This window comes from Perissodus microlepis, chromosome 1 (genome assembly GCF_051167445.1).
Source record: "Perissodus microlepis isolate ML-2025 ecotype Zambia chromosome 1, ASM5116744v1, whole genome shotgun sequence".
Lineage (NCBI taxonomy): Eukaryota > Metazoa > Chordata > Actinopteri > Cichliformes > Cichlidae > Perissodus > Perissodus microlepis.
The window spans coordinates 15660631-15674472 of record NC_140461.1 but is presented as its reverse complement, the minus strand read 5'-3'; the positions used below and the strand labels follow the sequence as shown (position 1 = coordinate 15674472).

At 38.9% G+C, this 13842-nt stretch overlaps 2 protein-coding genes across 3 annotated transcripts in view; one reads left to right on the top strand and one right to left on the bottom strand.

The window, feature by feature from the left end:
- LOC146393616 (CUB and sushi domain-containing protein 1-like) overlaps positions 1–13842 on the bottom strand; it is a 437819-nt gene that overhangs the window by 380023 nt on the left and 43954 nt on the right. The window lies entirely within an intron of this gene.
- Positions 4508–12160, top strand: LOC146393617 (uncharacterized). The gene is made up of 4 exons (XM_084924808.1): positions 4508–5288; positions 5413–5695; positions 5829–6099; positions 12123–12160. The coding sequence occupies exons 1-4, from the start codon at positions 4957–4959 to the stop codon at positions 12158–12160; spliced, it is 924 nt and encodes a 307-aa protein (XP_084780934.1). The 5' UTR covers positions 4508–4956.

Here is a 13842-nt window from a genome sequence, read left to right as displayed (position 1 = left end):
AGTTTAATCTTGCAGTTTTATGCCAAAGAGCAAGCAAAGATTTTTTTTTCTTAGATACAGTGCATTGAAGTTGATGTTATGCAACATCCTTAAAACTGTCAAGTCTAAAGCATTTTTGAGAGACTGTGGCTCTGATTATTGACTGTGTCCTGGTCTACCTCTTGATAACTGCTGCAGTCACATTTAGAATGATTTATCATTAGTTACTGAACTTTCAGCATCCTTCTGCATTGTGCAATTGAAACTACAGGTTTTGTTTAAATAATCAGTCTTTCGGGGGTGCCAGTGATCACAGGTGAATCCGCTTTTGTTGCATTAGGTTTATCATTTAAAACTTGCCAACAATGTTCAGAAAATGAATCATAAGAAGAAGAAGAAATTAGTGTAAGCTGATAAAAAAATATATATAATTACTTCACACTTAATTCTTATGGATCAGGAGTACACTCATTTCTGCATTTGCACAAATTTAAAAAAAAAGAACTTGCAGAAACTTCAGACTTGCTTGAGATAGATAATCCATCACAGAATACACAGCAACGATTTGTTTTATCTGTCAGAGTAATGTTATGGTTCTATAGTGAAGCAGCTGGGGTCAGTTCTTTTTATACCTTCCCTGTTAGTGCAGTTAAGGATACTGTGGCCTCTGAAAAATCAAAGCTGGTTTACAGGCTCTCAAAACTAGTTCTTAATACATGGTGTCTGAGCACATCACAAATCAAATGTGTGAAGGCCATTCTGCACGGCAGAACACTGAAAGGCAGACTGAAAAGCCAGCTGTCATGTGGAGGAGGAGAAAGACCGAGATACAATGTAACTTAAAAAGAGGGATAATAGCATGCATTTTCTGACAACCTGATTAATCTGAAAATACCACAAATAGACGAGTAATAATCATAAACAGCAGGTTAGAAAAATCCAGAGATTTTTCTTAAGTTTTTCTCCTTTTTGTGGAACCTCCATTCAGGTAAGGAATATGCTGCACAGATTGTGGTAAAGTTGATGTTTATAAAATGACATCAAATATATATAAAACTGACTTTGCCTGAGTGACTTGGCGCTCCCATCCAGGATTATAAATATGTAGGGTGAGTGGATTTCAAACTAGCAGACCATCTGACATGCAGTGTGGACTGGCTTCAGTCAGCTGCTGCTTGATATAACATGAACGCTTGTTTCTGTCTTCTGGACAGAGCAATGCCGTAAGACATCTTGCGTAAAAGCTTTTAAAACTGATTCTGTGTGCATCCGTGCTGCTATAATATAAAGTACACCGAAATGGAATTGATTGACAAAGAAGCTTTACAGTGTGATTGCTTATGTAGTTTAAAGATCCTTCAAGTGTTTGCAGATTGATTTGAAAAATTTCACGAGGTTAAATGAAAACAGCGGCTAGAATAAAGTTCAAAAATAAATTCAAGAAGTTAACACATGTTCAAGAAAATGGGGTAGCGTGAGGTCACAAACACCCGACGTGCCGGCCAAGGCTCAAACATGAAGATACATGATGTAGTTGGACCAGCTGGTTTAAAACTGAAGAAAATCGATGGGTGGATGGTTTAAAATGTATTTTTTGGTGAACACAATGTCTTTAAATCAGTAAATAATCACTACCATTCACTTCATTTCTTGTGCTGTAACCGCATTTTCTGTATCGATTCTTCACTCTCACTTTTCCCTTCCTGTCCTCCCAACACCTTCCTCCTCTTTTGACCCTGGTGTGAACACCCTTTCCACCCCTTTATTCTTCCTGTACGTTGATATTTTCACTGATTTTTTTTTTATTCCTCTAAAAGCCTTCATCCTCCTCACCCCTGTCCTACATTCATCTGCATCATTCTCCCAGCATTCACTCTGCCCTCATCCTTGAAGTCTGTGTCTCTTACCACATCCAGTCTCTGCCTGTTCTCCAATCCTCTTCTTTTGTATTCTTTTCTCTCTTCTCTCTCTCTCTTTTTTTCTCCTCCAGGTCTCCTCTGAGGTTGACAAGCCACTTCTCTGCTTGCTCTGCCGCTCTCGTCCTTATCTCTTGCTCCCCCTCATTCTCCACACTACCGCTTTCATTCTTTTTCTCCAATCTCCCTCCTCGGGTTACTGTTAACAGTTTTGCTGCAGGAGAAAACTGGATTTTGGTCATATCCAGGTTCGGATCTGCACTCATTCTCAAGACGTCGAGCCACACGTTTCATTAACACACTGAACAGGAACATTTAAGCCTTTAGTGTTTCGTGTCCCTCTTTTATTTCACCTTAAGTAGGTTACATAACTCTGGAAGAATGATCATATATTCTATAGTAAGTATTAAATATAAGAATGTAAGTCTTTTGAAACACAAAATATAGTCTATACTTATATCTATTATATGTCTCAAGTATCAAAGATCGTAAAAAGGTGAAGCTATACCTTTAGTAGATTATGTTTTAGTTTTAATAAAAAGTTATAGTTTTATTATTCGTGTGGTAAGGACATATTTGGATACTTTTTACATCCTCAAATTGTCATCATGTTCAGGCAGGTAGAGAGCAAAAACATCCTCAATAAAACAAAAGTAATTTGACGAAGAAAATGTGAATTCATTAAACCAGCAATAAAAAAAATAAAAAATAAAAAAAACTTAACAATTTTAGGATTAGGTTCTCAAATCTTTATTTAATCATTTGTATGGGTACTATACACTATAATGTACATACCTGTAGTGTCTATGTATTTTTTAGAAAAATAACCAATGCTGCCATTTTCCTCAACTTAAAAGGACAATGTATATTCTATAATATGGATAACAGATCCACAGTAAGAAGAAAATACAAACAGTCTTGTTCTTTTATTGAAGTCAGTCCTGAAAACCTTGATTTTTATTTGTTTAATTTCAAAGGAAAATTGGATTTTAAACTTAGCTGGTTACTTTTTCCTTTTCACTTTGACTCTCTAGGAGTGAAATCTGTGATTTCACAATCAGTTTTTATTAATATCTTATTTTGATTTTGTCTTGATGTTGGTGTTCTATATTGATTACTGTTGTTGTATTTTTATTTTTAGTATTTATATTATTTCTTATTTTATGTTCAATACTTTGGTCAGTGCTGGCTGTTTTTAAAGTGCTTTATAAATAAAGTTGGCTTGGCAATGTGATTACACTGATTAAAAAATAACACACACAAAAGCAAAGCTTGAATTTAGTGAACTAAATCTTTACTTAACTTTATTTAAGATTTAAAGATGCACAGTTTTTACCTGTTTTGCCTCTCTAATCAAGTCTAACCCAAACCAGTCAAGGTAGATGATTTAGGTTATTTTATTTAAGATCTCGAGACATAAAGACATGAATCTAAATCCCTTACTTAACTCTGTTTTCTACAGGGAAAAGAAAATATACTGAACAATAAGTCGAAGTGCCTTGAGGTAACTGTTGTTCTTATTTGGTGCTATCTAAATAAAACTGAATTGAACTGAAATTGTGTATGTATAAACATACTCCACATTTACACACAGCCACCTATGGATGCATAAAAGCAGCTACTTTGTGGTTAAATGTGCTCCTTAACACAAGCAAATGATCCATGCAGCACGCAGCATATTGGAAATTATTACAGTTTTTCTCAAATGTTAAAACACAAAAGCCAATCCTGTAACCCAAATGACCAGTAGTCTAAACACATTTACTAAATGTAGCCACCATATTCCAGTACCATAAACACATGTCACATGAAGACACAATTCACAAAACACAACCCTCTGTACTCATAAATCTAAACACATTTTTCCTTGCTAAAACACATGTTGCAAAACAACTCTGCTCATATTCTCAAATGAAAGCCCATGTGATGCAAAATGCTTGCCACAGTCACCAATCTTTGAACACAGGGAACACACCTGGCGTCAGTCACTACACACAACGACTCAAAATTGAAGACACCCGTTGCTAATGATGTGACCCCACCTATAAAAGCATAGTTTGGTGAAGATGCCAAACAATCACAATGGATGAAGGCATTCGAGCGTGCGGAAGGAGAAGAGCTGCAGGCCAAAGAGGAAGAGGGGTTGAGATCAGAGGAGGAAGAGGTGAAGGCCTAAGAAGAAGAGGAGTTCAGAGTAGAGGAGGAAGAGAAGGAGGCCAACAAGAGAGAGGAGAAGGTCCAGGTGGGAGAAGAAGACAACCTCGCACCATCATAACAGATGATATGCGAGCAACAGTAATTGATCATGTCATTGGCCATGGCATGACAATGGCTGAAGCGGGACGAAGAGTACATCCAAACCTGAGTAGGTTCACCGTGGCCACCATTATCAAGGCATTTAGACAACACAACAGGTATAGTACGCTATTGCTTTCTTTGTCACACTACAGTTTTACAGGCCTGTGAAAGTGGTCTGTTACTTTACATGTAGTTTTACATATAAATCAGTCAATTGACAACACATGTTTCTTTCTTTAGAGCTGAAAGGATGCCACATAGAGGTGGGAGGGTTGCCATATTCACAGCGGCACAAGAAACCCTCATTGCAGATATGGTCCGTGAGAACAACTGCATTAGACTCCGAGAGATCAGAGACAAAGTCATTGCAGATACAGTTTTTCTCAAATGTTAAAACACAAAAGCCAATCCTGTAACCCAAATGACCAGTAGTCTAAACACATTTACTAAATGTAGCCACCATATTCCAGTACCATAAACACATGTCACATGAAGACACAATTCACAAAACACAACCCTCTGTACTCATAAATCTAAACACATTTTTCCTTGCTAAAACACATGTTGCAAAACAACTCTGCTCATATTCTCAAATGAAAGCCCATGTGATGCAAAATGCTTGCCACAGTCACCAATCTTTGAACACAGGGAACACACCTGCGTCAGTCACTACACACAACGACTCAAAATTGAAGACACCCGTTGCTAATGATGTGACCCCACCTATAAAAGCATAGTTTGGTGAAGATGCCAAACAATCACAATGGATGAAGGCATTCGAGCGTGCGGAAGGAGAAGAGCTGCAGGCCAAAGAGGAAGAGGGGTTGAGATCAGAGGAGGAAGAGGTGAAGGCCTAAGAAGAAGAGGAGTTCGGAGTAGAGGAGGAAGAGAAGGAGGCCAACAAGAGAGAGGAGAAGGTCCAGGTGGGAGAAGAAGACAACCTCGCACCATCATAACAGATGATATGCGAGCAACAGTAATTGATCATGTCATTGGCCATGGCATGACAATGGCTGAAGCGGGACGAAGAGTACATCCAAACCTGAGTAGGTTCACCGTGGCCACCATTATCAAGGCATTTAGACAACACAACAGGTATAGTACGCTATTGCTTTCTTTGTCACACTACAGTTTTACAGGCCTGTGAAAGTGGTCTGTTACTTTACATGTAGTTTTACATATAAATCAGTCAATTGACAACACATGTTTCTTTCTTTAGAGCTGAAAGGATGCCACATAGAGGTGGGAGGGTTGCCATATTCACAGCAGCACAAGAAACCCTCATTGCAGATATGGTCCGTGAGAACAACTGCATTAGACTCCGAGAGATCAGAGACAAAGTCATTGCAGATAATGTAAACTTTGAGAACATTGATGCTGTCAGCGTGTCCACAATAGACCGAGTTCTCCGGCGCCAACAGATGAGGATGAAACAGGTCTACAGGGTTCCCTTTGAGCGCAACTCTGCGCGACACATAGAACAACGTTACGAGTATGTGCAAGTACGTATACATCCATGTCCACAGTACAGTTAGTGGACATACTGTGTTGCTTAGTGGCCTACATTACTTCTGGACAATACTGTGCTACCTGATTGACCGTTCTGAACACCTGTACGCTTTTCCATGTTCACAGAGGATAATGCAGTTGGACGCGATGGCCAGACCCCATGAGTACCTCTTCCTGGATGAGGCTGGCTTCAACCTCCAGAAACGAAGGCGAAGAGGCCGTAACATCATTGGCCAAAGAGCCATCACTGAGGTTCCTGGCCAACGGGGGGGTAATATTACTCTTTGTGCAGCTATGGGTACGGAGGGGCTTGTCCACCGGCATGCTGTCCTTGGGTCTTACAACACCCAACGTCTCCTCACCTTCCTAGAGGAGCTAAAAGACATCCTCCTGGACCGTCAACAACACCATCCTAGGCTAGCACATCACATGTATGTGATCATTTGGGACAACGTCCGCTTCCACAAAACACACCAAATCAGAGAGTGGTTCACCACCAACAGTGACCACTTTTTAAACGTCTGTCTGCCACCCTACTCCCCTTTCCTGAACCCTATAGAGGAGTTCTTCTCATCATGGAGATGGAAGGTGTATGACAGACAGCCATACACAAGAGAGAACCTCGTACGGGCAATGGAGCTGGCCTGTGCTGACATCCCAGTGGAGGCCTTCCAGGGATGGATTCGCCATTCCAGGGCGTTTTTCCCGCGGTGCCTAGCAAGGGACAATATAGCCTGTGATGTGGATGAGGTGATGTGGCCCAATGCAGCTCGGCGACATGATGCCGCACAGTGACTGTGTGTAATACTGTAAAAAGACCGTGTAGACAATAAAAAAGACTTCACACCCTGATCATGTTTCCGAGAGTACTGTTTTTGTGCGATAGATTCTGTTTTTGCATTGAGTTGTGTTACAGTAGTGTACGTACATGCAGGATGTTTTTATAGATTTATAGTCTTCATGTGAAACTCACAAATCTAAATGCCTAATCCTCTGCAGGGTTCTATGACGATCCATTACTGTACAGTTTATAAAAATATGCATTGGCAGTTATGAACCAAAGAACCTTCTCACAAATTGAGCATTGTGTTTTCAATTGTTTTGCTGTAGTGTGTAATGCTGTGTATAGTGTTTACAGTTTTGACAGCTTCGAGCTGCTCTCTTGGTGTGGGAGTTTGAGTTTTGCAGTGGGAAGGTGTGGTTGTGTTTATGTAGCTTTAGAGAAGGGTGTTGTGTTTGGACATTGGGGGACCTGGTGGTAACGTTTGTGACATGTGTTTTAGCATTTGAGAAAAACTGTAATTGATGAAACTGCAAATCAGCAGGAAGATGAAACTTAAATTATGGTGCTTTTCCAGAAATAAACAGCATCTTGCTTTGAACAGTGAACTGCCGACTGTACAGGCAACATTGTTTATTAGTATTCGACTTCTTTGACGTGATTTACATGGATCCAGCAGCCCCATACGCTCAAGCCCCTCGACACTGTTCATCACGACACACTTAGATTCATTACAGGTGACAGTTTTAGAGCACATCATTGTATCCTCTGTGAGGTGAGAAAACAGTGCTTCTTGTTTACTGACAAAGCTATATCACACAAACTAAATTTATACATTTCATCGCTTTTAAAAGTAAATGATAGGATATTGTACTAAATGAGAGCATGGGAACGATAAGTAGGACAGCAACTTTTTTTATCCATCCAGCTTGTAATTAAATTGGACACACTTGTAATACAGAATGTACCTGTTTCTTTTATTTGTTATGCACGGTCACGCGCACTAGGTGGTCCACACTATTAGGAATTACCATATCCTTTAACATAAGCAAATGCAACCCTCACATTATGCTCTCTGTACTATAAATAAAAAGACCACACACTGGGCAGAAGTGTTGGTAGTGTTACTCTATGTGTGTGTGTGTGTGTGTGTGTGTGTGTGTGTGTGTGTGCGCGCCATTGTCATTTTATATATGCTCCCTATTTCGTTCCACAAGTAAAGTAATTACAGCCAATTCTTTTTAAGATATGGTAAATAATACAGTCACGTTGTTTTTTAGTTATTTGGGTCTTCATTGTTGATTTCCTAAAACAAATTTTAGTCCTGGTTGGGATGGATACTACCTTTTACCTGAATAGCAATCATACAGTATCAAAAGTTGATGGATGAATCAGTTACCTGTTTCAATCGCAGGTCTCTGGGGAGACTGTAAAATGGTAAAACCGAGCTTCGCACCGAGAGACAAAGAAGGATTCAGGTAACACCGAGTAGTCGGCTGTGTCCTTCACAAGCCTGCAGGGGCCTTGTGGATATAGGATTTCATTTGCTTTCTATTTGAATGCTCACCGGATATTTATTTATTGGATCTTGAATGTAGAAGGCCTTGACCACACTGAAAAGCAGAAGTCCTTGTATCCTTTTCTTGAATTTCTCCTACTTTTATCTTCCCCTTTCACAATCCTTCACAGCTACCTCACCTGTTCATTTATCATTTCATTTTTCCTGTCCTTTTCCCACCAGTTCTCGAGACAGACTACACACTAACTTTAAGTGTTAAGTGACTTCTGGTCAGACAGACCTAAGTACTCGGGCAATGTGATGTGACTGATTAAGTGACGTGTGTGTGTGTGTGTGTGTGACTTCTTCAGTACACAATGTGTGTTCCATCAAACTGATTACAGATAGCAGACGGCAGCTGGCAGCTGCCTGTGATCAACACTAGTGCGCATACACATTAAGTTGCATTGTAACAGACAAAACTGGGTTGCAACGAGCACATATTACATAGTTAGTGAAGTACAAATCCATTTGGAATCCACGTTGTTATGAAAAAATATGCCATAAATAACAGATGTTGTTTAAACTATTTCCCATGACTGTAAGAATTGTTCTTCAGCACTGTCCTCAATAAAAAGCCATCTGCGACACACAAACAAAAAAAGCAGAGACCCATGAAAAATAAAGCTTTGACATTATGTGACCCTGGGTGCAGACAACAATCTCACACAGTCCTTCAGTATGTTTTAATAAATGTTTTAATATGTTTTAATAATAATATAGGGTTAAATAACACTTCCTAGCACAGTTTGTGGGGAAATCCTAGAAAACAAAGAGTACTCTACAAAAATCTTGAGCCACCCCTTATTTCTTTATGTTTTGCTTCCAAGAAGGCAAATTTTCTTATTTTTTAAGAGGTTTGAGAAAAGGTTTTCCAGGATTTCTTTCTGAAGGGGGATTTTTATGGCTCCTTTTTCACATATTTTCAGTCCAGTCCTTTTACCTGACTTTTGACAGAGTGTTTTCTGTTTGTTAAGTTGTGTATCACTGATCTTCAACTATAAGAAATGCACCTAACTCATAAGATGAACAAGTGTGGTGTCTACACATAACAGATAACTTTGCAAAAAATAACAACAAAACAGAACCACTGTATCTTGTAGACAATTAATTTCTAGCAGTCTATTCCGAAAACACATCATTTGTTCCTATTTCTTTAATTTAATCTGTAAAAATGGCAAAAATAGCACAGTGTGACAAATATAAAATAATATTTGTGCACTAACAAGATGATTCCCAAAGTGCTATTAGCTGAAAACTTGGCATAGTGTGCAGTGTGTCCTTAAAATGTTTTTTGGGGAAATTCGACAAGTGGAGGACAAACGTAGAGACGGCATGACTAAAGCACTAACTACAGCAGATGAATAGTGTTTGAAAGTCATGTCCTAAAGAAAGAGAGAGACACTTCCAGCACTTCGGCTCATTCATCTGCTGTCCGTTGAAGCCTCATCAGAAATGGTCTCAGTCACAAGGCCATTCTCAAGGAAAGGAAACAGGGAGAAAAGGCTGATGTATTCCAAAATTACACAAGAACTGGACTGAAATGCAAACTTTAAATTTAGGTAATCTGTGAAACACTTAGGAGGTCATACTTTGGGGCTGCATCCTGACAGACAATGGACCAAAAGACAACCAATATCCAAAAAAGAGCTTTGGAATTACGCCTGGAGAACTATTGGAGACTTTTTTGAGAAATTACAAGAAAGCTTGCCTAAGAGAGTTCTGATTAAAGCTAATTAAATGTGGCCATATCAGATGTTGACTATCAAGCTTGTTAGAAATGTACAAACTGTGTATTACCTTATATAATGCATTTCCATGTATGTTTGAACATTTCATGAATTCCCACATATTTTTCTGCAAAGAACTGAGAAATGTCTTGAGAGTCATGCACTGAAATGTATATGAGTACATAAATATCATTTTTAACAGCTTTCCTGCTGAGTTATACCCTGCGTGTTTTTCTTTCTCCCTCTCATACTTGAGGTAGCACATAAAGATATATAGCAATAAACCACAAATTAAAATGAAACCATTAAATATGGAATTAACACTACTGAATGTAAAATACTGAAACATTACCTCTGCAAATATTTTATGAGGAAGGAAATGCATTTAACTGGTTAGCTAAGCCTAAAGGATAAACAAAATGTGTTTTTATGTGTAACACTAAAGATTTGTTTGTTTACAAGACAACTCCACAGGGAACGTTTCATAAATAACCTTTCATAACTTTTTGCAGTTAAGATTTTTAGCTTGAATTGAAGGGTTTTTTATGTAATCAACAGCTCCATCTATTAATTTTAATGACACAACACATGTTTTTCTTTAAACAAATACATTTATAACAAATGTGCCTTTCTGCAGCCATCTTATGCTCTACTTCAGGATTGGAGGCATTACAAACCTGCCCAGTGTATGTTTTCCCTCACTACTCGAGCCAAAACACACACCATTCAGGGTAGACGACTGGCTTCCTTGTGTCTAATTCTGCTGAAGGTTGGAGGTCCTCATTATTGTCACCAATTGTTGTTCAAATGTGATTGTCAAGTGTGTCTTTGTAATATCGTAAGAGCTTAATCTTGTATATTTTCATTATAGTCAAATGACAAAAAACAGAATGATATATATAGAGAGATAAACAACACAGAAGACAAACAAAAGCTAACCTGTAAACCTTGTGGTTGCTGTTTATGTGGAACACCGTGAAGGTGGTATGGTCGATGATAATCAACAAAAACGAATGCCTTTAACCTTTAGTGGACATAGTTTATGTATTGATTTGTTTGATTAACAACTTAAGATGTAATCAGCTGTAATACACACTGTAACAAAATTGCATTGAGGTACATACAGGTTACATGTGTAGAAAGTGATGCATGAAACAAACGCAAAAGGAGAACGTAATATTGCATTCACAGGGCAATGGTTAGACAAATGAACTGCACTGACACAGTGTCCAACAAACCACAGCAAGAGAGACGCAGAGAGAGATGGGAGAGAGTGAGAAAGAGGCGACAGTTTCATGTTTAAAAGAAGTATAATAGTTTTACATTTGTTCTCGGTTCACAGCCACACACTGATTTCCTGTACACACACAAGCACATAACTTCCATGTTCTACTTATGAATGACAACTTGCAGTCATTATTCAAATAACTGAAGCTAAGGCTTAGAAAGCGAGGAGTGAAAATAGGCAGAGAATGAGAGAAGGTGTGAAGGCGGAAGATGGGAAGAACTGAGAGAACAGTGAGAAAGTTTGCAGACTCAGTATTGCTGCATTTGGTGTGTTCACTCAGCCAGCTCATGTCGATAATCTTAGAAGTGCATACGTGTGCGTGCAGTATATGTGTGCCTCTCTTCATGTTTTTTTGCCCGTCCGTGATTTTCGACCCCTTATATCCGCTCCGACTGCCTTTATCTTACATGAAATCCTTCCTGCCAAACTATTGGTCTATCACCCCATCTCGCTTTCTGTTAGCTGACAACCACAGAGCTGTGAAGACGTTGCAGTTGGTAGGTTAATTGAAATCTGGTGGCAAATGAATTAAAGTTACTGATACAGTATGTTTTTTAATTCATGTTTCATTTGCCTTGAAACTGCACTTTATACTCAGTAATTTAAAAATATATTAATAATATTAGTTTCAAAGGGATTGTTCCACATTTTAGGTACAATGTTTATTTGTTTTTTTGCATGCACTAGATGAGAAAAGAACAAGCCTGTTTACTAAGAGCAAAGCAAAGCAAAGTCATTACAGTAGTAATGCTTTCCAGCTTAGAAAATTAAATGAATTTTTAAAAATGTGTTTGTGATGAGATGTGGTGAGAACAAGTACTTAGCATATTCTACTGTGAGTACAATAAACAGTGCCGTGACCCCAAACCTGTGGAGCAGTTTACCTAACATTTAATCAATTGTATATTCAGAAATATGACACACACAAAAAACATCAACGCACTGAAATCAGTCTACATTTTGGAAAAAACGTTTCCTGCACTCTAAATTTAGCAAAACTGGTTAATGTTTGCTCTAATCTCTACGTGTAAGTAAGACTCTTTGCTTTTGTGTGCATTCACAGATTCCACTCAGCATGTGTTGGAACTGTCAGCTGCATAAGCGCATGTTTGGAGAGCCCCAGTTGGATTTTAACTCTATTTTTAGGGTTTTGTTCTGTTGTTATTTGCTGTATTCCACTTTTGCTAGTGCCGCAGCCAAACTAATCTCCGAGGTTTCATTAAAGTTTCACCCTTTGTATCGCAATTAAGCACACAATATCATGCATCACACATTTTTTTAAACCACTAAAGTAATATGAATCATGTGTGTTGGAAGGGAGATAACAGGAAAAGAAAAGAAGAGGTGTATGAATGACAGAAAAAGTGAAATTTGCAGAAATAAAACCTGGAGTGTTTCTTTTTTTTCGCCCCTTAGAATGACATGGAGATGAACTGTTGGCATAGGGCCAGACAATCTCTGCCGGCTCGGTATCTCTATGGCTTCTCAGTGTGCTACAGTCAAGGTCAGGGAAAATGGGTGAACTCCCCCTTTAATAAGAGGTACATTAGGAGGAATAAGAGCTAATACAAGGACGAGAACATCAGTTATCTCTTCTTTTCTCTCAGCTCCTCTCATTCTCTTGTGTCGTTTTTTTCCAATTCTCTCAGCTGTTCTATCCTTCTCTGGCCATTATTGGGGGTGGGGGCTTTATAAAACCACCCTCCGCTCCAACCCCCCATAACATACACACTATCTTTTCCAGGTCTACAGTATAAGCACGGCATGTGCAGTATGCTCTCTTCCCTCAGTATGTGCAAACTTATGAGTGTGTGTGTGTTTGGGTGCGGGTGTGAATGTGTGAGGATGCCAAAGCAGTTAACAGCAGCAGGCTAAGAATAGTTTAGCCTTGTCTGCTCTTCCCTCCTTCTATCGCCACTCTGCTGTACAGCCCGACGTGTTTTTTTTTTTAAACTTCGACCCGTTTTCACATTGAGCCTCAACAGATTCATAAAGAAGCTTTATTCCTTTGAAATCCAATGCGTAAGCAGTGCTGTATACGTAACCTTCGGACAGTCAGGTTGGAAACTGTACATTTAAATGCTTCTGAAGTAACCATAACCTTGTGTTTTGTGAATTGCTGTGAGCTGTGATTTCTATAAAGCATTATACTCAAGCAATACATAGGGCTATTCATCTACACATATGTGTGTGTACCTAGATGGTTCAATGTGACACTAAATTAATGTATAGAAATCTAAAGCACAACAAGAAAAACAATCCCTTTCACCAGCTTTTTTTAACTCTCTAATTACCTTCTCCTCTAAGTGATGACATCGAGGTCCTTTTTAGTGGGGGCTAGGGGAGTGGGGGTCTTCTAATGCAATGGCTGAGGCTCTCAACTTTTTAGCTTGCTGCAGTTTCTCTTGGCCATTGTTTTTTGAGTTAAGACTAGTACCCTGAAACTATTCCTTTGTTATCGAACCTCTCTAGGGCATTTCATTGGCAAAATCTTAATGCTACATTTTTAAAGTCAGATGAGGTGTTAACTTTGGGTTCATGGTGTCCCAGACACCAAAAATAATGCCACAGGAAAGAATCATTCTCATAACATTAGTTTTCTTTGCCTACTGAGTACTCAGCGGTGTTACCTTTCACTAAACTCTGAATACACTCACTCTAGCTACTTTATTAGATATGCCTGGTTAAAACCAGGTTGGATAACTTTTGCCTTCAGAACTGGATACGTTTGATGGAAACATTACTCAGAGATTTTGGTCCATATTCACATGACAGCTTCACCC

What these genes read in the sequence shown, in the direction of transcription:
- LOC146393617 (XM_084924808.1), top strand. Translation starts at nt 4,957, where the DNA reads ATGGATGAAGGCATTCGAGCGTGCGGAAGGAGAAGAGCTGCAGGCCAA. An exon ending in AACGTTACGAGTATGTGCAA is followed by an intron (nt 5,696 to 5,828) that starts GTACGTATACAT and finishes CCATGTTCACAG; the next exon opens with AGGATAATGCAGTTGGACGC. An exon ending in AAAAGACATCCTCCTGGACC is followed by an intron (nt 6,100 to 12,122) that starts GTCAACAACACC and finishes GTGCATTCACAG; the next exon opens with ATTCCACTCAGCATGTGTTG.